Below are 26,649 nucleotides of genomic sequence, written 5' to 3'. Positions count from 1 at the left end.
ACTCCTGAAATGTAATCTTTAGATTCCAATTCAGTAGTTTAACAAGACCGATTTGTGATTTGGCGTGAAGGGGTTTGGAGGTAATGTGGTTCGGCTTACTCTTTTGACTGCGAGAACCAGGTCTAGACAATCAAACCCCCAAAAGTGTTTGCCACCTACGCAGAATTAATATGCATAATCTAGCGTTTGCTAGTTTGGTGTCCCGGATATCGGATCCGATGTATATTTGATAGGCTTCGGATGACCAACATCTGAGGTGGTGAGGTATTCCTTTTTGCACAGTGGAAGAGGTGGCTCCGATGCAGAATGAGAGGCTGGAGAATTGTTCAATGGCAAACCTGGTTTGTGTCTGAACCTGGCGGAGGTGAAAGAGGAACCAATGCCAGGCTATGACGTGTCTTTTGTTGTCTATGAATAATGGGTCCATGGGTTTGGCTCCTTGGGAGTAATGGAGTTGAGAGGTTCATGGGGGCTGATGATGGAGTTGAGTTTGAAGAAGTAGACGAATGTGCCATTTACTGTTTGGTCCATTTTACTTAGTTTGAGGTGGAATATTAAGTGTGTGGAGTAGGGAAAGAGATGGATGGATGAATGAATGGTGGGATTGAAATGAGAGGTGGAAGCAGTGAATTTGGAGCATCTCAGAAAACTGAAGAAAGCTAATGCGAACATGGCTTGGAGTGTCAGGTCTGTGGCAGGTGAGTTATATCCATCTGCTCTGGTAATACTCTCTGAACCTGACAGAGAGGGCAGCATCAGTAAAGAGATGCAAGTCATCTAGGAATAGTAGGCAAAAGAAGATTATGCCGTTCCATTGCTGCAGAAAAAGTTGCCACATTCAGAGTTCTGCAATGCAATTAGCTGTGAGGGTACTTAATGGAGGGAAGGAATGGAGGAGGCCAGCATAAGCAGATGAGATATGAGAGAGTGACCCTGAGGAATAGTGTGCATGGCACAGTTGAGATGGCCGAGGAGAGAGAGCAGCTCGCGTTTGGTGCAGTGGAGAGACTGGGAGTAGGTAGCCAGGTACAGGGAAATGTGATCTTAAGAACAGTGACACGAGGGTGGTGAGGGAGCGAGTGGGGGGGATCGATCAAAAGGAAATTATCAAGCAAATGCAGAACAGAAGGGACTGCATAATTGTTGAGCAGAATCCAGCAAAGAGCTTTGTCGAGAGTGTTGAAAATCTCAGGGCTGCTGCAAGTCAGACGGATGGAGAAATAGAATTGGTGTTGCCAGTGTATGTCGCACAAGGTGCCACGAGTCAGGAGCCAGGGGCAAGACTTTAAAGGCTTTGGAAATGTCAGCCTTTGCCAGACAGGCATCCAGGCCAGATGTTTTAATGGCGTCAATGGTGGTGTACTGAAGGGAGAAATCAGAGCTGGGGATGAGACTGTTAATGCTTGGGATGGTAGAATCATGGGCAGAGGAAAGGTAAATTATGACACACTTAATTGTTAATGCGGAAAGACCGAAAAGGGGAGTACATGAATCGATGATGAACGCGGATGTGAGTTCTTTGGACAGGAGTGTGTCAAGGGTCAAGGGAAGCAGGGTCAGAACCGGACGAATGTAGGTTCCGACAAAGTAGGTCGAAAGAAGAAATGGAAAATGAGGCCAGCCGAAAACCCAGTAGAAAGGCCGTACAGGAGGTATCGGGAGAATAAGGGGTTTGGATTGGATGGGAAGAAGTTCGGAAGCGAGAGCTGGGATATTGATGGGAGTGGAGAGGGTACTTAATTCATCTGGAGAAGGAGGGTTTCGAATGTGTGGTGGTACAGCGAAAGCACACTGAGCGAGCATGGGCTTCGCCACAGTGGTTGAACATGTGTAGGAAATGGCAGGAGGAAAATCTGCAGACTGCAGTGTTAAAGTTATTGGAGATTTGCTGAGGTGGAGCCACTGAAATTAACTGACAAGTCGAGGATGAGGGACATGTAATCATGTAATTTGCGGATGCGGTCTGGGAGGTGGGAGCAGAGAATGTCATGGTAGGTGGAAAATGTCAGAATTTGAATATGGTTAGAGATTTGAAGGCTCTGGAGTAGTGGTGGTGAGTACGTGTTCTCACCACCTGAGGAGGGTGGAAAGATGATTGTCCATACCTTGATAGATTTGCTGGTGGAGGGAGAGTGGAACAGTGGGTGGGGAATACAGGAAAGTGTGTTGAGGGCAGGGCAGAGGGAAGGCAGTAGATAGCATGTAGTCTCTGAGGGGAGGAAGTGTAGTGGAGAGAGGAGGAGGAAATGAGCAGTGGGAGGGGCCGACAGCTGGATTGAAAGCTACCGAGGGGGGGCCGGGTCAAAGACTGCGGGGGGCTCAGAGGTAACCACACAAGGCTATGGGGGGGGCGGGAAAGAGACGTTCGGGGTAGGAGAACTGGACCTGTGGCTGTGGTCTGGTTGTAGGCCGCAGCATCTAGATATATAATGTCAAGAAGTAGATGAGTGGGGACCGTGGCTTGGTAAGAGGGTGATGGAGACCCAGCAGAATAATTAGGTTCCTGGTGGGAGTCATTGGTGGAAGGCTGTGAAGAATCCATTGCCGTAAGCTATTGTCTGGGCTTAAGGAAAGAGCGCGGAGGTCGAGCACAGGTGAGAAAAGGGATAATTTGTGTAAAGGGGGCATAATGCTTGACTGAAGCAATGCAAATAATCATGTAAAACAACGAACATTGGGGGAGTGCGTTTATGATGGGGTATTTATACTTTGTTGACCGGAAGTGAGAATGATGAAATTGGAGTGGTCTTCTCCCAAAATTGTATTTATAAATTCCAAGTCTGGAATCTCAAATTGTAATACACTTGCCTCAGTGCTACCCCTGCTTGGTTAATGTTGGAGAATGTAGGTAGCTGACAATACACACATGTGCACACACACACTCACACTCATCCTAAGAAATATGTGCTGCCAAGTCATCTGTCTGTTTTCCACACTGGGAGTCCACTATGCAAAAAGCAGTGCTATTGCATTGTAGGGAGGACTGATTTGGCTCTGGCTTATAACCCTGTATTTCCCCTTTATTTAACTTATTTTGACTCAAACAGTAACACACAGAACGTATCCTCCCTCTTTTTGAAGATGCAGCTTCAGATGGACAGTATTACATTATTAGCCCATTCAATTCTGCACTGTCTCTCTCCCGTGCTCACTGTCTTTGTGATTTATTTTTCTGCTCCTTTTGGAGGCTCAGTTTAACAAAACATATTTGGGACTCCCAAATATCCTATGGGTTCCCAAAACAAAACAGCTCCCAGAAATCAGTGCTTCAGTCAGTCTGCTATCGAAGTGGGCATCTTTACTCTGTATTAGTTACTGTTAATAGAGGTTATATTTTTTTATTGTCCATTTATTTTTATCCTTTCAACATAGTTTGTATCAACCTGAGATATGCATGCTTACTGTTTTGAAGAATACACTGAAAAGAGTCGACGTACTTTAAAAAACAGAACACAGATTAAAGGGAACAAAAGTAACCAAGGCACTTTCACTTTTGTGTGTTTTATAGGAAAGGGATAAGGAAGTCACATATTCCAACATCAAAGCCCACTTTGCTACACTAGCTCACTTAAACAAATAAACTGAGTCATCTTTCCTACTTCAGAAGTTTATGACTGAAAGGATGCCCTTGTTGCTCACCCAGTCTTGAGCAGGGGAGATTATGAGAGGAATTGAATCAAGTGTTCAAGAATCCTCAAAGGCATTGACAACAAAGTCAGTCTTAAAGAGTACTTCAAACTCAACAATGAAACAAGGAACCCAGAGGTTAATAGTGTGGGAATTTACGTATATGGGCCTGGTAATTAGCAGTGTGTCTTTACATAAAGAGTAGTGGAGGTCTGGAGATACCCAGCCATTTGGTTGAGGCTTACTCTCTGAGATCCACCAAGAAAGAAGATGAGCTTCTGAGATCGATGGGTTGCTAGAGACCATATAACTAAGATAGGCCAACTGGAGGACTCTCTCTTTTGCTGTAGTATGTTCAGTTGTCATTCTTTAAAGTTTAAGTCAAAATGGGATGGGCACAGAAGTATAAGAAAAAGACATTTACCTACTATTTTGCAGTAAACAGCAGTGTCATATTTCCCTCCCTTATCTTTAAACAGCGAAGTGCCTGACACTGCTGATGACACCGTCCCACTACAGTGCCAGGAAAAATATATGCTACAAAATAACAATAAAAAAGATGTGTTTTGCCATCTGCAGACAAGGTTAATTAAGACTGGAAAAAGCTTGTGTGCCATCAGTGCTGTACTACACAAAATCATTTTTGCTTTTCACTTGACAGAGAAAGCCGTTCAGTTTCCACCAAAAAAAGCCACCCATAACATTTTATTTTGTTATTACATCCTGTTCTCTCCCTTCATTTCTGATAGCATTTTCACCAAAGGTGGAACAGGGTGGAGAGAGGGGGAGGGTTGAAGGGGGAGCAGTATCACTGACAGCTGGAGGGTTTAATTAATAATTCCCTCCTGAAAACAAACAGTAATTGAGCCAAATTGATGCTGTGCTTATGCAAATAACACATACAAGTTGGGTCGGGCTGTGATTTCACAGAGCTTAAACTGAATGCCATCAAGAAAAGGAAACAATTTGGTACTGACACTGTGAAAATGTTCTCTAAGTTGGGTTTCTTCACTCCCCACTGTCAGTGAATCTGTGTCTGGCCTCTTCCAGTCTTTTTAATCTTCTGTATATATTTGTTCTGTGCAGTTTTTTTTCTTAACCAATAACATATGACAAACATCCAGTTAAATGAGCTTGAAATGTCTACTCCCTCCAATTGTTCAGTTTCTAGTTCTAAATTGTTTTGTTATTCATATTCAAGTTGATACCCTAAATTAAATTTAAACCATTTCAAGCTAAATTGGCCATCCCAGCATCCCAATAGGCAACACACAAGCATTTTGTTTTCTTTAAAGGAAATGTGCGGTATGGCAGGGTGGTCTCTTAAACCTAGTTGTACAGAGCTAATCAGAAATGCTTTCACCAGCAAATAATTGTTCTCTGCAGTGTTTGTGTTTGAATCATAATGTGACTTTTCTTTCTCCAGCAAAACACTGTGGATCAAATCTGTACTCTAGCACAGAATAGGGGATATATTATTTCACATTCCTGGGTCTAGTCAGTGTTTTTTTCTTTTCACTATGGTACTTTCTACCCAGAGATTAAAAAAATCATGCCTGCTTTACTTTAGACACATTTTTATGTTTTGGTTCTTTTTTAATTACACAGGTGGCAGCTTGATCATTTTCATAATCTGTAATAACAAATAGTGATGGAACTCAGTCAGCATGTCTGTGCAGTAGAAGGCTTCTTTATGTTCTTTTTTGTGTCTACATTCCTCCTCAGGACAGTAACTATGCATTAGTGCCTGTGAAACAAAGTTGAATTGCCACCACCTCATGACCTCGTTGTCAGTCCAAAACCTCATGTTTTTAAATTAAGGCGGTTGTCTGAAACAGATTGAAGAGACTATCAATTCATCATCATATCAGCTACTGGCTTACTATTATTTATTTATTTATTAATTGGCAGATGCCCATATCTAATGTGATTACAAAATAATTGAGAAATACAAAAGTGAAATAATACAGTTTAAAATTACAGATCAAAACATAATACAATTACATGTACATACATTTAGGTCAATAAATATTTGGACAGTGACACAATTGTCATAATTTTGGCTCTGTACGCCACCACAATGGATTTGGATAGAAACAATCTTCATCTTTAATTTGAGGGTAGTTACATCCAAATTGGGTGAGTGGTGTAGGAATTACACCAATTTTTATATGTGGTCCCCCCAATTTTAGAAGCTCAAAAGTGTTTGGACAAACTAACATAATCATTCATTAAATTGTGAGTTTCAAAACTTGGTTGCAAATCCTTTGCAGTTAATGACTGCCTGAAGTCTGAAACCTATAGACATAGACTGGGTTTCTTCCCTGGTGATGCTCTGCCAGGCCTGTACTGCAGCTGTCTTTAGTTTCTGCTTGTTTTTGGGGCGTTTTGCCTTCAGTTTTGCCTTAGAAATCAAAACAAACCACTCAGAGAGATAGCAAAAACATTAGGTGTGGCCAAATCAACTATTTGGTACATTCTTAAAAAGAGAGAATGCACCGGTGAGCTCAGGAACACCAAAAGGCCCAGAAAACCATGGAAAACAATTGTGGTGGATGAGAGAAGAATTCTTTCCCTGGTGAAGAAAAACCCCTTCACAACAGTTGTCCAGATCAAGAACACCCTCCAGGAGGTAGGTGTATTTGTGCCAAAAAAACATCTAAAGAACCCTGTACAGTTCTGGAAAAACATCCTATGGATGAGATAAAGATCAACTTGTACCAGAATGATGGGAAGAGAAGAGTATGGAGAAGGGAAGGAACTGCTCATGATCCGAAGCATACCACCTCATCTGTGAAGCATGTTATGGCATGGGCATGTATGGCTGCCAAGGGAACTGGTTCTTCTGACAAAAGCAGCAGGATGAATTTTCAAGTGTTTAGGGCTATATTATCTATATTAACTTACTGGCTAACCAACTTAATACAAAGTAATACCAGTGTTACTGAATTAATTACAGTAATTTACTGCTAACTCTGCTGCCAGAAATTCACTGTACATTTTACAGAAAATGTTTTGTGTACAGTTTGTTTTTGTAAATTCAGAGAAATGAACCAAATAATCCATCACATTTATATTATTGATTTGGTAACCATTAGCCCAGAAATGTAATTATTAATGGAATTGGCAATCTTTACATGACAACATATAATTTGAAGATTCGTGACACACTACATGGGAACAGAGGGAGTGGACTCAGGTGCAGTAGCATAGAGAATGGCCAGAGGCAGGAAGATTGGTTGAGAAGACAGGCGTAGGGTTAGGCGATCAAGCAAACAGTCCAACAAGGGCAATCCAGGGAAGAAACATCAAAACAGGCAGGCAAAGGTACAGGTAACTATAAAGCGACTAGAAAAGGCTGAGAGATGCTAAGGAACATAAACACAAAGGGTGAGTGAACACAAGGGATATATATGTACTGGGCAGAAGGGCTCTGGAAGCAGTGGATGGGAGTGAAGAGCGAATGAGAGATGAGGTTGTTTAAATTATGGCACTGGGTGAAGAGGAATGTTAATTGAATAATTGGCACATGGTGCTCAGGAATGCTGGTGAACTGGTTAATACTCTGGAGAGGCAGACCTCTGAAGGTGAGCAGAGGAAGTGTGCCTAGCAGATCTCACATTATTATCCTTCATTAGAGGATATTTTAAAATAAGCCAATAGTAAGTGTTTTATCCTTCTTATTTATTATTTTGATCCACTTTATTAATGGCTTGAGGTTTTAGATACACCCCTGAATACTGCAGGGCATTGCCAATAAGATTAGTTAAATAAGACAGCAACTAGGATTAAAGGGTCTTAGCTTTATGGAAGCTTGCACCCATCCATACTGCTCTGTCAAGAAACAGAATCTGTTTTGGACTGATTGTACAGACATATTTTTATGTTCTTTCCACACTCTCCCACTAAATCCTAAAAGATAATGCTCAGTTCTCAGTTTGTTGATTCAGACAAAAAAAAAAGTGGATACACTGTACTTACACTGTAATTACATTATACATTATATAGTGAATGCATGTAAGTACTGTTTATTTCATATAACCGGCCCAGTAATTACACTGTACTATTACATATAACAACATGACAATAAACTTAATTACGTTATAATTTCTTTACAAAAATTGGTGTAGGTACACTATAATTACAGTGTACTTAATACAGTGAATATATTTAATTTTGTGATTACTATCATGTCTAATTAGTGATATAAACAATATTGAATTCCACTTAGTTACACATGTCTCCAGATTATATATAAAAGTATATAATCACCATTCAATTCCCTTTTGAGCTTTAACCTCGTAAACTTCAACCTCTGTTCAATTTTATTAATGTGATTTATTTTCTTAGCAAACGGCCTCATCCACACCTTACATTATATCCCAATGTTTTATTATTATTTATTATTATTATTTCTTAGCAGACGGACTTGTCCAGGGCGACTTACAAAATATAAGCATGATACAAAGTGCAATAATACAGTGCAATTCAAGGCATAATACATTTTACAAATTCACAATTTACACAAGTGTATACATGTATACGTATAGGTCTTACATCCTAGAATGAAAAAGTGCAGACAAGATGTTGAGTCAAAGTTAAGAGCTAAGGGAAAGGGAGCATAGGGGAATAAATGCCAAGGCAAGACTATGACAAAATGTTTAAGTGCAATCTTACAGGAAAATAAATGACAAAATTACAAGCAGAGTCTGAAAAGATGCGTCTTGAGTAAGCGCTGGAAGGAGATCAAGGACTCTGCTGTTTTGACTTCAGTGGGAAGGTCGTTCCACCACTTAGGGGCCAGAGATGAAAAGGAGTGGGTTCTGGAGGAAGGACTTACAATTACCCAGTTATACAGCTATACAGCTGTGTTTTTACTGGAGCAATCTAGGTAAAGTCCCTTGCTCAAGGGTAGAACATCAGTGTCCCCCACCTAGTATTGAGCCCACAACCCTCCACACTACAGTCCAGAGCCCTGAGCGCTACTCCACAATGCTGCCTGCATTAATGTGTAATGCACTAATATGAAGCATGTTCTTCTATGAAAGATCCACACATGCAGTACCTGCTATGGAAAGAAATATGTAAATGTAATTACAATGTGTATCATGATAGTTACAATAGAAATATTTCTCTCCTATGCGCCTTCCATGAGTATCCCCTTGTGTACTTTGTGATGAGTCTTGCTGGCAGCAAAACAAGATACACATCATATACAGTAAATGGTGCAGATCTATATTATGTGTGAAAAGTGTGATCTGATCTTTTCTAGTGGGCAGAGGGAAGTAGCCCAGTACTGGTGCTATCAGCTTATGGGTGGCAAAGCAAAGAGTTTTTGTTTTTTGTTTTTTGTTTTTCTTCTTAATAGATACCATCACCCAGGGAAACTTCACAAAATATGCATATTTCACAAAAGCAATAAAGAGTAAGTACATTATATAATATTATTCTAATTGAAATGAATTAAGATGGAGCATGGTACGAAATACAGTGCAAGATTCTTATACTGGGGTAGTTTAAGTGTTAGCACAAGAGTAGTAATAGCTACATTAATGCTACATGCAGTGGGGACAAGCAGGTATCATTTTGAAAAATAGGGAGGCATTCAGAATCAAGGCAATTTAAAGTGCAAGAATAAATACATATAAAATAAGAACAATGGAGATGGATCATAGGTTTAACATGTGCAGACTGAAAAGGTGAGTCTGTATCTACAGTGTGTAAAACCTCTGGCAATTTCCTGTGCAGATTTATGGTAGTTCAGCTGTAGTCTAGTCTGACATTTATTTCATTTTAAACCCTTATTGACTTTTTGTACTGAAATGCATTGGTGTTTGTAGGCATATTTGTAAATTATTCGATTTTAATAATGAAATTCTTCATAGTTTCTGTAGCTAATAATGCTGATGACACAGCTCGCACAGTTAAAAGATGACAGGTGTAAGAGAGGCTCTATTAAACACATCCAGTGCTCCCCTTCAAAACAATGAAAACGGATTGCATGATTCCATGGCAAATTATATGGTAATTTACACAAAATCTCAAAATGTTAATCAGCTCTGTTCGTACACTTTTTGTTCTTATGGCTATCCTCAGCCCCATAGAATATATCACACACATCTGTGTTTTTACTAATTTGTTTACGTATCCTGGCTTACAGTGTAGCTTGTCCATGAATGTAAGCAGTTATCTTTTGATTTATAACCATCTTTGTGACTGGGGCACACCTTTGAATATCAAGCTTGATAGCAGGTTATGGTTTTGTCTGTGCAATCTGTTGCATACCTGTGTGACTGGCTCAGTAGATTTTTATTTTATATAGTGCCTTTTTATCATTAACATCATCTAAGAACTGTGAACAGTTGAACCCCTATCTCTTGCCCCTGCAGCAAACATACTTCCATACAGCTGAAAACTGCACAGCAATCAAATATATATTGTCTACATCTTACCATTACTGTCCATTTATGCTAATGCATCATGGCTTGTTGCTATGAATCCCACAACCTTCACTTGGGGAGGGGGAGGAAGTATGACCAGGCAACTCCAATCCTGCCAGCCCTTGAGCCACCAGTCTCTTTTCACCAGGTTCAGCAGTGATTGGAGGAGAGGCACATCCCTCTCAGTGGTATTGCAAGCCTGTATTCGCCCAGGAAGATGTTAGTAGACACTCAATAGCGACAAGTCAAGAGAAGCCTTGACGATTTGCCCACCCCAAACCAGGCGGTGCTGAGCCAATTGTGCGCCTCTGCTGAGCTCTTCCCGTTGACATTAAACTGGAAAATAAAACTGCAGTAGCAACCTCTAAGGCCTGTAAAAAAGTTTGATTTTGTTGCATCTTGACTATTTTAACAATATAGGGCATGATTTTGGGTATAGTATTTTTGTATTTGTGTATGGAGCCAACGCTCAGATTTCATTTGCCATCTCAGGCATACCTTCAATCTGATCTGCACAGCCTCACTAGCAGAGTAACAAACCCATTACTCCTGAGGACCAGAACCCTGACACAGGGTGTTTGAACAATCTAGCAAACTCAGAGAGCAATGACATCATCAAAATGAGCTCATACACTATGAGCCCTATTGCACTCTCCCCCTCTAAACTCCTGTTATCTCCACAGTAACCTCATCTATTGAACGTCATCAGTCTCATGGATCTGGGTCACGGCATCATTGTAGTCAGATTCCCGTTCGCATTCACACCACTGTCTCAGGCACACCATCAAGTGCCTGATCAACACAGCTCCACCAGCAGAGCAACAAAAAGGCAGTGTGTGTTTATTAGTTAAAGTAACACACTTACAGTTTATCTTCTCGCTTGAAATGGTTGCATAAAGCCCATATAGTTTAAAAAATGTAGGATACAATGCAATAAGCTATATATAGATAGATATAGATTGATATGAGAAAGTCACACATAGCAGCTTCTAATATGGCATATGGTTTTACTATGGATGTTACATAGTTTTACACTGGATTTCTAGGAGTACCACATGCCTTCATTACCTCTATGGGCCATGGGAATACTATGATATACCATGATAAATATTTCTAATGCATGTTTACTAGGGTAGACCATGGATAATTCATGGTACAGTATAGTAAAGCACAGTAGAGGTGTGTTATAACCATATAGGAAAGCACTGTCAAACAATGTTAAAATGGTTACATTTTCCAGGGTAAACATGCATTACGGACATTGGTTTTAGAAGTAAAGTACTGGAAGAAAATTGGTCCATTTCTTTTTGAGTAATATTTGACATTCCCCAAATGCAATCTGCTACTATGTGTTTTCACACTGGGGCAAACAGCAGGGCCTCTGGAGAGCATTGCCCCAGAGAGTGTGTGACCTGGGCACAGTAATAGGGCAGTTGTGCCCTTGGGCAGAAATGCCTGGTGCTGGGAGCAACGCCGACCATTTAAATGTCATCGGAGTGAGAGGGTGTCCTCAGGGGTGGCATTGCACAGCTGGCATGGGGAGCTGGGGGCACCAGGTGGGTGGGGGGGCCTGTGTGGGCACTTGCAGCTATGATTGTGCAAACCTTTCACCATTGTATTTCTGCTCTCTGGACAAAATAAATACATCAGAGCAGTATTATTATTATTATTATTATTATTATTATTATTATTATTATTATTATTATTATTATTATTATTATTGTTCTTATACAAGTTCTTATTGCAGTTCTATATATTTCTATCTTTCAACTTTGTGGAGAACTGCAGACTAAATACAGGTTCCACACTTTCTCAGGAATTCTTGTGCAGTGTTTTATAAGGTTTAAGAGATTACGGCATTTATTGTGATGTGTATCTTCTACTACATGGCAATAAGAGATCTTAGGATAGGGAGGTCCTGAAATGGGCCGTAGGGTCTATACAATCCTGTGGAAGGTAGTTAGGGTTTGTTCAGAAGAGCATTTATTTGCAATAGGAATGGCAATGATGAAAGCTATTGCTGAGTCTGATGCATGATACTAGAAAATAAAGTAGTGCTAGCTAGCCAGTTAGAATGTGTTATTTTTATATCTGATTTATTTATTTTTATTTTAAAACCTTGTTTATATCTCTGGCTCTTTCCGTAGGAGGTCAAAGCCATCTACAGCTCCAGCCAATCAGAGCCTGCGTTAGGGTGGCGGCGACGTCAGCCGTCGAATTGGAGCGTGCAGGATGGCGGTGGCGCCGTTCGTTAGCGAGGGGAAGTGCGTTAGTGTAGAGTGGGACTTTCTGCAGGGCCTGCTCACCAAACCCCCCCCTCTGCCCTGGTAAGAGTAGCTGATGAGCATTCGCCTAAACACCTATCCTTCTTTTCTCATTGCATGTTGCTTGGAAACCTTACCTCGTCTGGCAGTGGTATGGTATCACATTGGTGTGGAAGCAGCTCTCTTATTATTTAATCCGTCCTAATCCTTTGTTGCTTGTATATCCTTTTGTGAGATCACACCCTCACTGCTCTCTTTAACACTGTACGCCTACCTCTACATAGCTATCCCTGGATTTCTCTTGCCCTTCCATGTTTTCCTCCAATCATTGTAAGTTGTATTCTCACAGAACCACTTCTTACTGAGCCTTGCTGGTTTTTTTTCTTACTTCTTACACATTTTTACCTTGGATTTGTTTTGTTGTTTTTGCATTCACTTCTATGTATATGGGTGATTAGCTGTTATTTGTTGGTGAGAACTTGACAGTGCTTCCTAATGTACCTGTTGCAGGGCTCATTGGGTACAGGAACCTGTAATTGTGACATCACTCTAAAGAGCAACATGTCACATTTCCATCACTGATTATAAAATACTGTGAGGGTGGTGGTCTTTAAAATAGTACTCTGACAGATTCATTGACTTTCAGTTCAGTCAAGTGATCCAAGAGAGGGTTGTAGCAAATCATCTCCTGTGTCTGACCAGTTTGGAATATTCCTTGCCATATAAACACAAAGCCTTGACACAGACATGCATGCAACACATTATCAATCGCAAAACTCAGAATGCACAACACAGCAGTGTCAGACTCATATTTATACTATGTACATTTCATTTTTGTGGGGTGGTTGGGAGCAGTGGTGTAGTCTACGTGATACGCAAGTGTACACAGTATGCCCACGAGGATTTCCTATATGCCCACTATAAAATGAGCAGTGATATGTAATGTTCTTTTTTACAATTAAGAATAAATAAATAATACATTTACAATATTAAATACATTTATATTTCAAGTTAGGGACATATAATTTAGCCTTCAGTTTCTTTTTTCTATGTTCAAGAAATAAGAAAATCATGTTTAATAACTAAGCAAGCTGAATGGGAGGGGGCAATACGCAATATGGACATGTCAGGTGATAATATTTTCAGCTCAGGTTCCACTGTAGCCGGTGCGGTTGGAGCTGAATCCCCACTCGGATTGACAATGTACTGATTGTCATGTAACAATGTACAGGGTTACATCACTTGTAACGGGCTCATATACCATATGAGCCCCGTTACACTACCAACTGCAGCTCTTTTTGAAAATGTGTTTATAGACCAGTAATCAAGTTTTGACTACCAGTAGTTTAAAGCTATGCTGCACTTTGTTCTTCAAATTAATTGTTTATAGACTGGAGTTCATACAAGGTCCGTAAATTACTTTTGTTTAAAATGTTACTGGAATAAATATAATTCAATATGATTCACCTATGATTTGATGCATAGTTTATTAAAATGCACTATACAATTTTCTTTTGAAAGAGAATTAAAAATACACTCAAATTATTTACTTGTTTCATGCAAAGTCTATAATAACAGAAACAGGATTGAAAAAAGTCATTGAAGGTCCTTGAATTCCATTTAATAATGTAATAATTGATGTCTGAACCCACATAGTATCTGCACCTTAACTATGTTAAAACATTTAGAAATGTTTGGAAATGTGTGCATGTGCATACTAGACTACACCACTGGTTGGGAGGGTGTTGTTGTTTTATGCCATTTACGTATTTTGATGTATATCCTCTGTGGTACATGTGCAATTGAAAGTAAAGAACTGCAAAATCAGCTAAATCTTGAATACTATCATTCAATTCTCAATTTAACATACCTAAATTGTCCCCAGCTCATATATTTCAACCTTTAAACTTGAAACATACTTTCTAAAGAGTTTGGACAAACTGTAAATTTCTTTATTTTTAGTTATTTCAGCTCATGGTCCCCAATCTTCACTAAACATCCCAATATAATTTGATTCAGTGATATACCATTAATCAAAGAATGGAAACATATTGTGTGTTGGGCCATATCAGATCTATTCAGAAAGGTCCATAAGTGGCTCTTGCTCTAAGGCAGTGGTTTTCAAACCAGTCCTGGAGTACCCCCTGCCCTGCTGGTTTTTGTTCCAACCTATGTGTTAATTACTTAATTGTATGGTATATTGCTTTGTTAGGTCAATTAAGGATTCAATTAAGCATTCAAGACCTCAGTTGGAACAAAAACCAGCAGGGCAGGGTGTACTCCAGGACCGGTTTGAAAACCACTGCTCTAAGGGATTCAAAGATCTTTTGTAGGAAAAGTGAGATCTTCCTCTTTGGTGCGGAGATCAATAATATTGCTGTGTGCTTTAACCTTGGCAAGACTTTGACACCCAAATCGGCCCCTTCTGTTTTTTAATTTAACTCTGATGTTGCAGCACTGAGTACAATTGGACTGTATAGGCAGGTGGGAGCGAGGCAGTGATGGAGTCTTATATTGAGTCTTCACCTTTGTGCCCCCCCCCACAAACACACATACTCATACATGTACACCCCACATACACTTACATACTAACACACTTACACTCACTTTCTCTCTTGTGTTGTTTGGGTCACTGAGCAGGGGAGGGAAGGGGTGGGGGAGGGTAGGCCGGGTCTGTTTGTTACCTCTGGAACTTTCTTCACAATGCTATTGAAATGTCAGTGGATTTTCATGACACTCAGCCCCCTAGAGACCCCAGCACTCTGACAGAGAGAGAATTACAGCCTTGTTCCCTGTGTAACTGCAGACACACACATTTCAGAAGTGACTGCCTCATTCCATATGCACAGGCTGTAATGACTACAGTAATAAGTTCAGAATGGACATTTTGCTTGTATTTAGTTGTACAGGATGTGTTGCTATACCACTCTTGCACAGTGCATCGTATTTTATGTATCATTTATATGTTTCAAGCTTTATTATGCTAATTTGTCCTTTTTGTAATTCTGTAAAACCCTATATGGTGCAAAGGTAACATATTGTAGATGGTTTCACAATACCTTAATATCTCATATGCCTTGATAAGAAAGAACAATGCAGGACACATTACAGCAATAACAGGAAGTGAATCAGAGAAGGACAATCCAATCAACCTAAAAAACTTGCACCTAGTAATGTATATTAGATACCTTAGTAGAACTAGGAATTAAACAGAAGGGGCTGGTGAGAGAGGCACGTTAGGGTCTATAGGTACCCACTGCATGGGGAGATTTCTTGAAAATATAGTAAAATTGTATCATTTTAAGACACACACATAAAAACAAGTAGAAGCAACACAGACAAGAATAATGAATTGATTGATTCATTGATTGATGAATTAATAGGGAGAATAATAATAATAAAATAAAAGCCATTACTTTTCTTGGCAAGTGAAAAAGGGAACCGTTATTACGGCAATTTAAATATTTACAAAACTTTGAAAAGCATTGGAATTTAACTGTATGTTTAACTGTATGTTGTACTGACTGACTCAGTTTAGGATCTGTTTAGGAAGAAAGATAATTAGTAATCCAGGGAGCAGAGAGCCATTAATTCTGTGCCCTCTTGCACGTCTTGCACAGCACTTTGCCTGTATTTGCATGTGTGTTTGTTTATGTGTTTTTGAAAAATAATGTTATAGTATACTGTTAAAGAGCTTAGAAGGAAACTTTCCAAATTGGAGTTGGAAGAGCTGGTGTTGTCAGTGTGTTAGTGTATGAGAGTGTGAATGTGAATGTGAGTGTGAGCGTGAGTTAGTGTGTGTAAGTATATTACCATAAAGGTGGTGTCAAACTTCTGCAAAATGTCCTCACAAAAATAGTAACTCTGGACATAGGCGGACTGGCCATCTGAGAATTCTAGCAAATACCAGAAGGACCGGTCCATTTTTCAGTATGGTGGGCTGGTCGATTCGTGTGGGGGCCGGTCGTCCTAATAACGTCAGAATAGGTGTGACACTATGTGAGTGTCCAAATGTGCATTTCTGTGAGAGTTTATGCAAGTGTAGGTATGTGACACTTATTGTGTGTGTGTAAGAGTGTGAACATATGTAAGTGTGCATATATGTGCATATATGTGTGAAAGTATGTGATAGTGTGTGGTATATGTGAGTATGAAACTGCATTTGTATGTGAATAAGTGTATGTGTGTGACTGTTAGTGTATGAGTATTTAAGTTTATGAGTATGTGCATAGTATGTGCATGTGCGTTTATGTGAGTGTGTTTGAGTGTGAGAGTGTATAAGAGTGTGCTTATATGAGTGAATTAGTATGTATCTGTGTACATTATAAATGGGTGTTTTTGACGAAGACTTCTATCTTTCAAACCCATTTCTCTGTTATCTAAGAAGAGCTTGTTCCTGGCATTGTTATGGCCCCCCTCCTCCTACAGCTGTGGCAGCATTAATACTGTGTCGCTACGGATATGCTGAGAACCCCCCCGCCTTTGTTCTACAGAGACAAATGACAGAGCTGCAGCACACAACATAATTCTACCATTCAGCCCATTGAGGAAAGTCAATACAGGCCCCATTAGAAACAATCACGCTGACAGAATACCTGGATCTTGCAGCTGAGCACTTGCAGTCAAGGCAAGTTAGCAGGGCCTTTATAAAAGCCCTGGGCAAATTGCTGCCATTGATCTATCCTCTGGCTCAATTTCACTCTCACCAGTCTGACCCCCGAACTGCCTGAGACACCAGTGCGCTCAGTCGGTATGAGTTTTGAATTGATTGGTTTCTCTCATGAGCTCAGTGGTATGTTGGACTTTGATTGAGTGAATGTGTGTGTGTGTGTGTGTGTGTGTTACATGGTTATACAATTTGATTGTTTTTTTTTGGTCCCCATTCCCCATCCCCCTGTCATCCCGCCCTCTTCACCAACTATTATGTGATTTTGTTCCTTTAGAAAGAGAACTGTGTGACTCAACATCCATTAACCTGCATTTAACAGGCCAACCATTGAAGAGTGTAAGATAGAATAAATGCCACTGTTAACTGCTACTTTCACTTTACAATTTAGTGCTTGGAGTTATAGATACAGCTGGCACCTTAATGGCACATTTGTTAAATGCGAGTTTAACTTGAAGAGGAGCCGTTCATATCAATTATTTTTTTTCCCTGCTATTCCAGTTTTCCTGCTGCTTAGAGTGTGACGTATCATGGTAAAGAATGAGTAGCATAATGCTGCAAAATATGTTGCACTCCACCACTGTTTTGCAACATGCAATGTAATTGACCTACCTGTCACTTTCAAGGAGTCCGCTTGCATTCTAATCATTGAGGATCTTTATTGTTACTGGCAGAAGACAGAGAAACAATAATGGGGGTTTTAAGTGAATATTGTTCTGTCCTGGTTTTAGGGAGCCACTATCCCTTCTGCCAGATGAGCTTTTTCATCACTTTTTGATAGACTGGTCAAACGTTTTAACTGAACGAATTAGGACTACTTGATAAACCCTTTTTAAAAATGGATGCCAGCTATTAATTTGATGATTTGACATCGTCATCCCTGTACTGCACCAAGTGCTAGGTTGCATAGCTCCGATTATTAAGGTAAACTAATGCACTGCCTGATCAGCTGTTTGGAATTAGAAGACCAAGGTTGGGTAGCATTGTTAACACAGTTTGACATGTATGTCCCATACAGAGAGAGCCCTAGTAAACTGGAATAGTATATTTTAATTGAACCTATTAAGTGCTTGTGACATATATGTAATTTTGGGTTAAGTACAGTGATGCCCAGCAACACTCACACATAAATATACACGCACCTACACATTCACACACACAAACACACACAGGTGGTTAATTGAGCTCCTCTCCCTCCCCAGCCTGCAGAACCTACGCAAGGAGAAATCTCGCAACGCAGCCCGCTCGCGCCGAGGCAAGGAGAACTTCGAATTCTTTGAGCTGGCCAAGATGCTGCCCCTGCCGGGCGCAATCACCAGCCAGCTGGACAAGGCCTCCGTCATCCGCCTCACTATCAGCTACCTGCGCATGAGGGACTTCGCCAGCCAGGGAGACCCACCCTGGAGCCCCCTTCTGGAGGGAAGACCAAATAACAAGGGTAGGACTGCTAAGTATTTTGCAATTATTTTTTATCTTATTCAAACATCCTTCAAATCACACCCTCTACCGATTAAATTTAATCAAACTCATCTGCGTCCATTTCACTGTTAAGGACAACTGAATAGCATTTCATATACGCTGAGTATATTATTTTTTAAATTAGTGCTATGATTATATGAATTATCACATTCTGGAGCTTGCCTTTTAATGATGGAGTATTGGACAGTGGTGTCTGATGTCTGAAGCGGTCTCCCATTCTGTTTGGAGGCATTTGTGTGATGTCAATCTTAGCGGATGTTTTTTGGCTGCTCATTCTGTCAAACAAAGACGATATAATTCCACACTTGCACAACCTGGGTACTTTATTCCTTGTGATTGCTCTATGTACTGTCAGAAATATACAGCTTCACTTTACCTTGACAATGAGATGTTACTTCCAGAATGGCAAACACTGACCAGAACATGGGCAGATATTGTACTAATGCTGTAGATATGTATTTATTTGTTCATTTATTAATGCAATGAGAGAGACAGAGAGAGAATGAGAGAGGGGGATAGTTATGTGCTGCCTCCTGTGAGAGACATCACACTGACTTGACTGGAAGATAGACAGTTTCTGACATCAGACCCTTCATAATTTTTAATCATTCAAATTCTAGAAAGGGATGTTGTGTAATTTGCTTTGGCCACACTGCTAATGATAATTATGCCAATAAAGCACATATGATTTGAATTTAATTTAATTATGTTATACTGAGGAAGTAAACAAACTGCACATAATCTTAAAATGAAGAAGGAAAACACAGCAGTGTCAATAGAGATTGTTTAATTTAATACTGGTTTGTCGTACACTTAATGTGTTGTTTGCAACTGATGATAATGTCATTGTTGGACTGCAGTGTTCAGTACATAAGAAATATAAGAAAGTCTGCAAACGAGAGGAGGCCGTTTGACCCATCATGCTCGTTTGGTTTCCATTAATAACGAAGTGATCCAAGGATCCTATCCAGTCTGATTTTAAATGTTCCCAAATTTTCAGCTTCAATCACATTGCTGTGGAGTTTGTTCCAGATTGTGACTCTCTGTGTGAGTAGCTTCTGTCAGTGATGGGTTGCAGTGTTCAGCAGCTCAGTGTCAGTGCTGGGCTGCAGTGTTCAGTAGCACAGTGTCAGTAATGGGCTGGAGTGTTCAGTAGCTCAGTGTCAGTGCTGGGCTGCATTGTGTTTCATAGGTCTGTCCCAGTACTGGACTGCATTATAGAAGGCTGTGAATTTCTATAGAAAGAAAAGACTGGACTCTATTATATGTTGGAAGACAGCTGTTTTTTGAAACTTCATAACTGCTTAAATGTCTTTAATGTAATTATATCGATTTCTTACTACACTAGATATTGAAGAGACTGTTATTGAAGGGGGGGGGGAGAATTGCATGGTTAGTAATTACATAAATTAACTGCATAACAAGAATAACATAATTACAAGGGTTTCTAATTACCATTATTAGTGCTCAGAGAAAAAATCAGATACAATTAGCAGACGTGTGTAATACAATAATAGCACCTGTGGCCCTTTTAACCCAGCTGAAGGGCTGGGTTGGGGGGGCATTATACTAGGAAACCATGAAGTGCATGCCCACAGTCTGTTTCAAAGGCTGTTATGGATGTTGTCAAGCCAGAAATACAGTGAAACAAGGAAAAGTAGACACTTCACTTATGTTATCCCATTAGGATGCACAAGCAGTTAGGCAGCATTTGTTCCAATCTTATGAATATGCTGTGACAAATTTAATTCATGCAACCCAACTGCAGCCTCCTACTCGATGACCCCCCCACCCCCACCTCTCTAATTTGGAAATTACAATTATTTTTCTTTCATACTCTACATATTTGGAATATCCAATTCTCAATCAAATCATCCAGCTAATACAACTCCTCTATTTAAGGCAGGAGGAATGCAGGCAGTTAACACTCTTTCTCACACTGTGTTTCCCACAGCACAAACAGCAATGCTGTTCGCAGAATCCCAGTCTGTAACAATTTTTTTCCCCCTGATACCACAATCAATTTGGATAGATACAGATACTCGGTGTCAGCAACAGAAATTTTCTCTTGGTTGTCTCTTCCACTGATTCATTGTTCCAGTTCATCCCAAAGGTGTTCTGTAGGATTGAAGTCAAAATTAATTAATTGAGTCATGGTCATTAAATGTTTTCAGTGCAAATCTTCAATGAATGTTGATCTCCCAGTTATGTCAGGGGGTGCATTATAGATAGGGTGTTGCATTTTCCTGACATTTTCTTCCATCACCAATAGACTGATATAGCCTCCTCTTGAGCAATCATTAACAATCATCCCATTGCAGTAGCTTAATTTCACTTAGTGATTGTATTACAACAAATGATGTGGAATAGCAACCAACAAAGAGTGGTACATGGCTACTGCATCCGTTCTATTCAATAGTAATACAGGCAATGTGTCAACACAGTAAAATGGTCACCAGCAACACATTTATAACTTTGGAAACCTGCCAATATGAAGAACAACATCTTTCAGCATCCACAAAACTGGTATCATATGACACGTTTACCCTTTCAGGCAGCTTTAATCCAAAATCCATTCATAGACATTCCACTTCTTTTGCATATGGTAGATATCTGTCCAATTGTTATTTGAAATCAGGAATTAAATCTAACCCTAAGGTATTCAGATTAGAATTACAAACTTGCTGTGGGGAGTTGGTTGAATAACACTTGTTTAATCCGGGTTCCTTTTTTTTTACTACAAACATTTTTAACACTTTTTTAAACTGAGAAAAATCCAGTCACTCAATTAAATTCTGTTTCAAATCTGTTTTCATGTTTGTTTTTGTGAGGTCAGTGTTGCTGTTGTCTTTCAGTTGTGTTCCAAAGATGGCATATTGTGCAAAATAAGTTAGATCCATGTTGTAGAATACACCAGGTGGATAGTATTACATGCATTCTCTCAATTAAATGCTTTTTAGCTTAGTCTGTATGTCCATTTTTAGGTTTCTCTGAGCTTTTTCTATAAACGCATCAATTAGCCTCACTAAATTACAGCATAAAACTAATCATAATTGGTTTATCTATTTCGAATTAATAACACCTTTTATGTTGATATCCTAATATTTGTGTTTTAGATCCTTGGCAAAATAAAAATATTCATATTATAAAATATAGGGATATGCTGTCATACTGGTATCTATGGCATCATGTACCATGTAGGATACAATAAGAGGTTTTTGGGCAACTTCGTATTCTTATAAAAAAAAAAAAATCCAAGTTGGCTTGCCATACTGCTCTGAGTAGGGCTCAGGCTTCAAGAGAAGCCTGAAGTCTGCCGTGCTTTGAACAGAATTTTCACAATAGTTAATTTCGCAAATGTGAACTAAAATATAGTGACACTAATATATGATGAAAGTTTTACTATAGTTTTCCTCTTCAGTAATGCAGCGCTCCAGTATGTGGTTCAGTCATGATATTTTAATCACCACTTGAAGTGCTTTATAAGAGCAACCTGCATAGCAAATGGCAGAGCTTTGATAGTAAAGGTGTCACTAAAAGATACAGCAAGCCCACCTGGACATAAATGGTAAGAAGTTGTCTGTGTAAAACTGCTGCTGTACTTCAGCCTTACCCATTTAAATGTGTCACTTGAAGCATGACATTCTGCATGACTGAAACTCTCATGAAAGTGCAGCCATAGAGCTATATTGCAATTGACAAATTCAGTCTCATTCTTAAGAGAATCATGGGTAAATTTGCCACAACCTCACAACTTTGTCAAAACCATTTTTTTTTATTCCACACAGTCCAATGGAACACATCAAAGAGCCTGTTAAGTAATAGAGACTGTAGCTATTGATGAAATACACAATAGCAATTAATTGTCAGGGACAACAGTGATCATTCTGTAATTACAAACAATATTTTAACAATGATAAACAGATTTATACTACCCCCAACACACACACACATTGTTACAGTGCCTTGCAAAAATATTCTGACACTTTCACAGTTTTCACATTTTGTTGTTTTAAAGCTTGTTGCTATGACACGTTGAAGTAGTAATTAATATGTTATATGCAGAGCCTACTCCACACATTCAAAGCAAACTCAAAAAGAAAGAAGTAAATAGAGAATTCATATGAAATACAAATGGAAAAGTATTCAAACCCTTTGTTGAAGCAAACATAACTAATTCAGGTTCACAAAATTACCTAAAGAAACAGCACAAAATTAGTTGAATGGCCTGTCTGTATGTAATAATAGTGGTTCTCATGATTTCAGAATAAAAACACTTGACTTGGCACTTGACTTAAAAACTGTGAGGTTCCTTGGTCAGGTAGTGAATTTCAAGCAAATGCTCAACCATGAAGACTACGGTTCTTTCAAAGCAAGTCAGGAATAAAGTAACTGAAAAGCACAGGTCAGAAGAAAGGTACAAAAATATCTCTGACTATCCTTGTGAGCACAGAATACTCAATCAAATAAATGGAAAGTGCATTGTACCACCCAGATACTGTCTAGATCAGGTTGTCCCTTCAAACTGAGAAGTAGCGCAAGGAGGAACTGTGTGAGGCTAAAAGAGCTACAGAGTTCAATGGCAGAGATGGTAGTGTGCATCAGCCAACAATATTCAGAGCACTTCACAAAAATGGCTTGAATAACAGGATGGGAAGAAGAAAGCCATAACTAAAAATAAAACATCTCAGAGCCCATGTGGAGTCTGCAACAAATCACCTGAGTGATCCTGCAAAAATGTGTTGTGGTCAGACGAGACCACATTGAGATCTGTTGGTCTAAATGCTAAGCCTTACCCAAAAAGACTTTCACCAAATATTTTTGAGTTGAGGGGTCTGAAAACTTATGCAATCAACATATTAAAATATTCCTCTCCTTAGTTTTTGATGACATTTACTGTAACTTATCTCACCCTTAAAACTCTACAGTTTGAGCATTCAAGTTTTGAATAAAATAATACAAAATGTGTATGCATCATTGTGTAACTTCCCAAAATGGGACACCATGGGAAGAGTCTGAATACTTTTGCAAGGCACTGTTTATGTTAATAAATGAATAATGGGGCTGACCAAAAAAAATGTTCAGTAGCCTAATTTAATTGATAGGTTATTTGGATGTCAAAGCAGTCAATGGAGAAATACATGTCAGTGGTCTTTTTTTCAGGTGTGCATTAGTACAGAACATTGCCTGTTTTGTATTCATAGTTTACTAACTGGACTGTTTCTAAATTTGTATATATAATATATTTTTATGTTAGTCTATATAGTAAAAATTACATGAGAATTAATCAGTTGAAGAGGATACCTTAATTGTCCTTCACTATTGGAGGATATTTTATAATAAGTCAGCAGTTGCACTGTTGATTACTTTACTATTAATTGCAATGTTTTGATTGATTGATTGTGTCCAACTTGCAAACCATCAGGTTGTTCAGATGCACCGTTAATTTGTGCAGGGCTATGACTATGAAATTAGTTTAGAAAGAACAAGCTGGCAGAGCTATGGTTTAGTTTATTCAGTGCACTATGATATCAGCACACTGAAGCTCTCCTTCAGGAAGTCAGACTGTTGTAAAGTTGCAAAGTATGTTGTTTGAAAGGCTCACCCCACTTTATTCAATGTGGATTTGTGGCCTGATTCCTGTTTATATTCTGCAGTTTCGAATCATGGATTAATAGAGTGTCTGTTAATACCCACAGTAAAAGAAGTCACTGTGTTTTGTCATTAAAGTGTTATAGCCACTTTCAAAGAAAATTTATGTAATTGGTGCAATCATAGCGTGTGATTACATGCTAGTTTCAGTTGTGCAAACAGTTGTGCTTTAATTGACACTTTCAAATGGATAAGGCTGAATGACAGCAGTGGTGTTACATTAACAAGTTCTAACACTTTGGTCCAAATGGGCTTGGTGTACTTAGGTACTGCATTGCTATCCAAGCTCTGCTGTAGCCATGTGTGTGTGTTAGAATGCACTTCTAGCGGCTTAATTAAAATGTCGTTGCTTTACCACATACAACAAGACAGCACAGTACAAAACACACACGGATGCAAGAGGAAATAAAATATCCATCAAATATTCGTATCTTGGTGTGATTATGTTATTACTATTGCTATTACTATTAGTAATTGACCAAAAAATGTGTTTGTCAAAAGCACAGCTATAGCCCAAGTAACATGTTTTTAGTGTTATCCTGAACAGGGGCTCCCTAGGCAAACAGGCACACTGAAAAGTAGGATATCTCTTAATACTGTCCTTATGCTTTGGTGCTTTGGTGCTATGGCATCTCTCTCTCTCTCTCTCTCTCTCTCTCTCTCTCTCTCTCTCTCATAATTTCTCTTAGGGGGGAAGGGGGGGCCCAGCTGGTGGGTATGGGGGGGGGTGTCTAGCTTTTGTCTGCCTTGCACGTTTCAAAGCCAGTCTTGAAAAATGAAAAGACAGGAGAAAATCAATTGTATGACCTTCACATGGGGAGAGTGGAGAGAGAGAGAGAGAGAGAGAGTGGGGCGAGAGAGAGAGGGAGGGGGGTGGGGGGTTGAGCAGAGAGAGAGAAAGAAAAAGAGAGAGAGGGGAGAGGGCACTAGTGCAGAAACACTCACTGGCATTTTTAACACTGAGACTTTGCTTCAGAATTCCCAATAGCCCTGCCTGGCTGGGACAGTTGAATGCAAGAGCTACACACTTGCTCACACGCTCACATACTCACACACACTCACACTCACACACACACGTACACACACACACTGTGACGCCGCTCTGGGTGGTGCACTGAGGATCTGCCCTAAACTGCGCTGTACCTCCCCAGACCCAGGTGAATGCAAATTTAGGGTGGATGCACCTGATCAGCTGCTTCCCCATGACTGGCTCCCTGCCTTTATAAAACATGGAAGTGATCGGCTTCCTGGTGTGGAAAAGCAGGAGGCAAGCCTGAGAGGAGGGTGTGCAGGATATATCAGAGCGTCAGAGAACGAGAGAGATAACTGAGAACAACAGTAACGGGACTTTACTTATGTCCTACGACTCTGAGAACAGATTATGGATTTGGATTGTTGCAGTTTGTCTTGTTCATGTTTATTATTCGTTTAATGTGTAGTTAGGGACCTGTGATACACCGTTAGGCCAAATATTAATTAGGTTTTTGTTTACTTTTCTGTATGTCTTTTTGTTTTTCCTCACATCCTCGTCTCTGTGTTATTTAAACCATGCCTGAGAGCCCTGGCAGTGCCGGACCTACCCCCCACCGTGTCACAGTATACTCACAAATATATACATGCATAGACTTACACATTTACACAAGTACACACACACATGCACACACAGGCACTAACACATCTACATCAATGATTGCTACTGCTGATTCACTTCAACACCCAGAAATAAAGACTGGAGAAAGGACTGTCACTTTTTGTTAGTAATAAAGGTTTTACTTAAAATATTCTGTCTCCGAGAATGTTCTGTCACTCACAGTAAATTACATTAAATCTGCTGTAATTCTTGTTGCAATCAGCAATATTCACTAATATACACTCACCTAAAGGATTATTAGGAACACCTGTTCAATTTCTCATTAATGCAATTATCTAACCAACCAATCACATGGCAGTTGCTTCAATGCATTTAGGGGTGTGGTCCTGGTTAAGACAATCTCCTGAACTCCAAACTGAATGTCTGAATGGGAAAGAAAGGTGATTTAAGCAATTTTGAGCGTGGCATGGTTGTTGGTGCCAGACGGGCCGGTCTGAGTATTTCACAATCTGCTCAGTTACTGGGATTTTCACGCACAACCATTTCTAGGGTTTACAAAGAATGGTGTGAAAAGGGAAAAACATCCAGTATGCGGCAGTCCTGTGGGCGAAAATGCCTTGTTGATGTTACAGGTCAGAGGAGAATGGGCCGACTGATTCAAGCTGATAGAAGAGCAACTTTGACTGAAATAACCACTCGTTACAACCGAGGTATGCAGCAAAGCATTTGTGAAGCCACAACACGTACAACCTTGAGGCGGATGGGCTACAACAGCAGAAGACCCCACCGGGTACCACTCATCTCCACTACAAATAGGAAAAAGAGGCTACAATTTGCACAAGCTCACCAAAATTGGACAGTTGAAGACTGGAAAAATGTTGCCTGGTCTGATGAGTCTCGATTTCTGTTGAGACATTCAGATGGTAGAGT

General features: G+C 39.7%; 1 protein-coding gene across 1 annotated transcript in view; it reads left to right on the top strand.

Annotated features, from left to right (window-relative positions):
- The window catches only part of npas1 (neuronal PAS domain protein 1), an 82,077-nt gene that overhangs the window by 7,936 nt on the left and 47,492 nt on the right, over nt 1-26,649 (top strand). Inside the window, exons 2-3 of the mRNA XM_066705745.1 lie at nt 12,215-12,394; nt 18,200-18,435. Coding sequence (XP_066561842.1) covers nt 12,300-12,394; nt 18,200-18,435 — 331 coding nt within the window. The 5' untranslated portion in view covers nt 12,215-12,299. The remainder of the gene's footprint in view (nt 1-12,214; nt 12,395-18,199; nt 18,436-26,649) is intronic.

This window comes from Amia ocellicauda, chromosome 5 (assembly GCF_036373705.1).
Source record: "Amia ocellicauda isolate fAmiCal2 chromosome 5, fAmiCal2.hap1, whole genome shotgun sequence".
NCBI classification, from domain to species: Eukaryota; Metazoa; Chordata; class Actinopteri; order Amiiformes; family Amiidae; genus Amia; species Amia ocellicauda.
The sequence above is the reverse complement of the archived record's forward strand: the minus strand, read 5'-3'. Positions and strand labels throughout refer to the sequence as shown.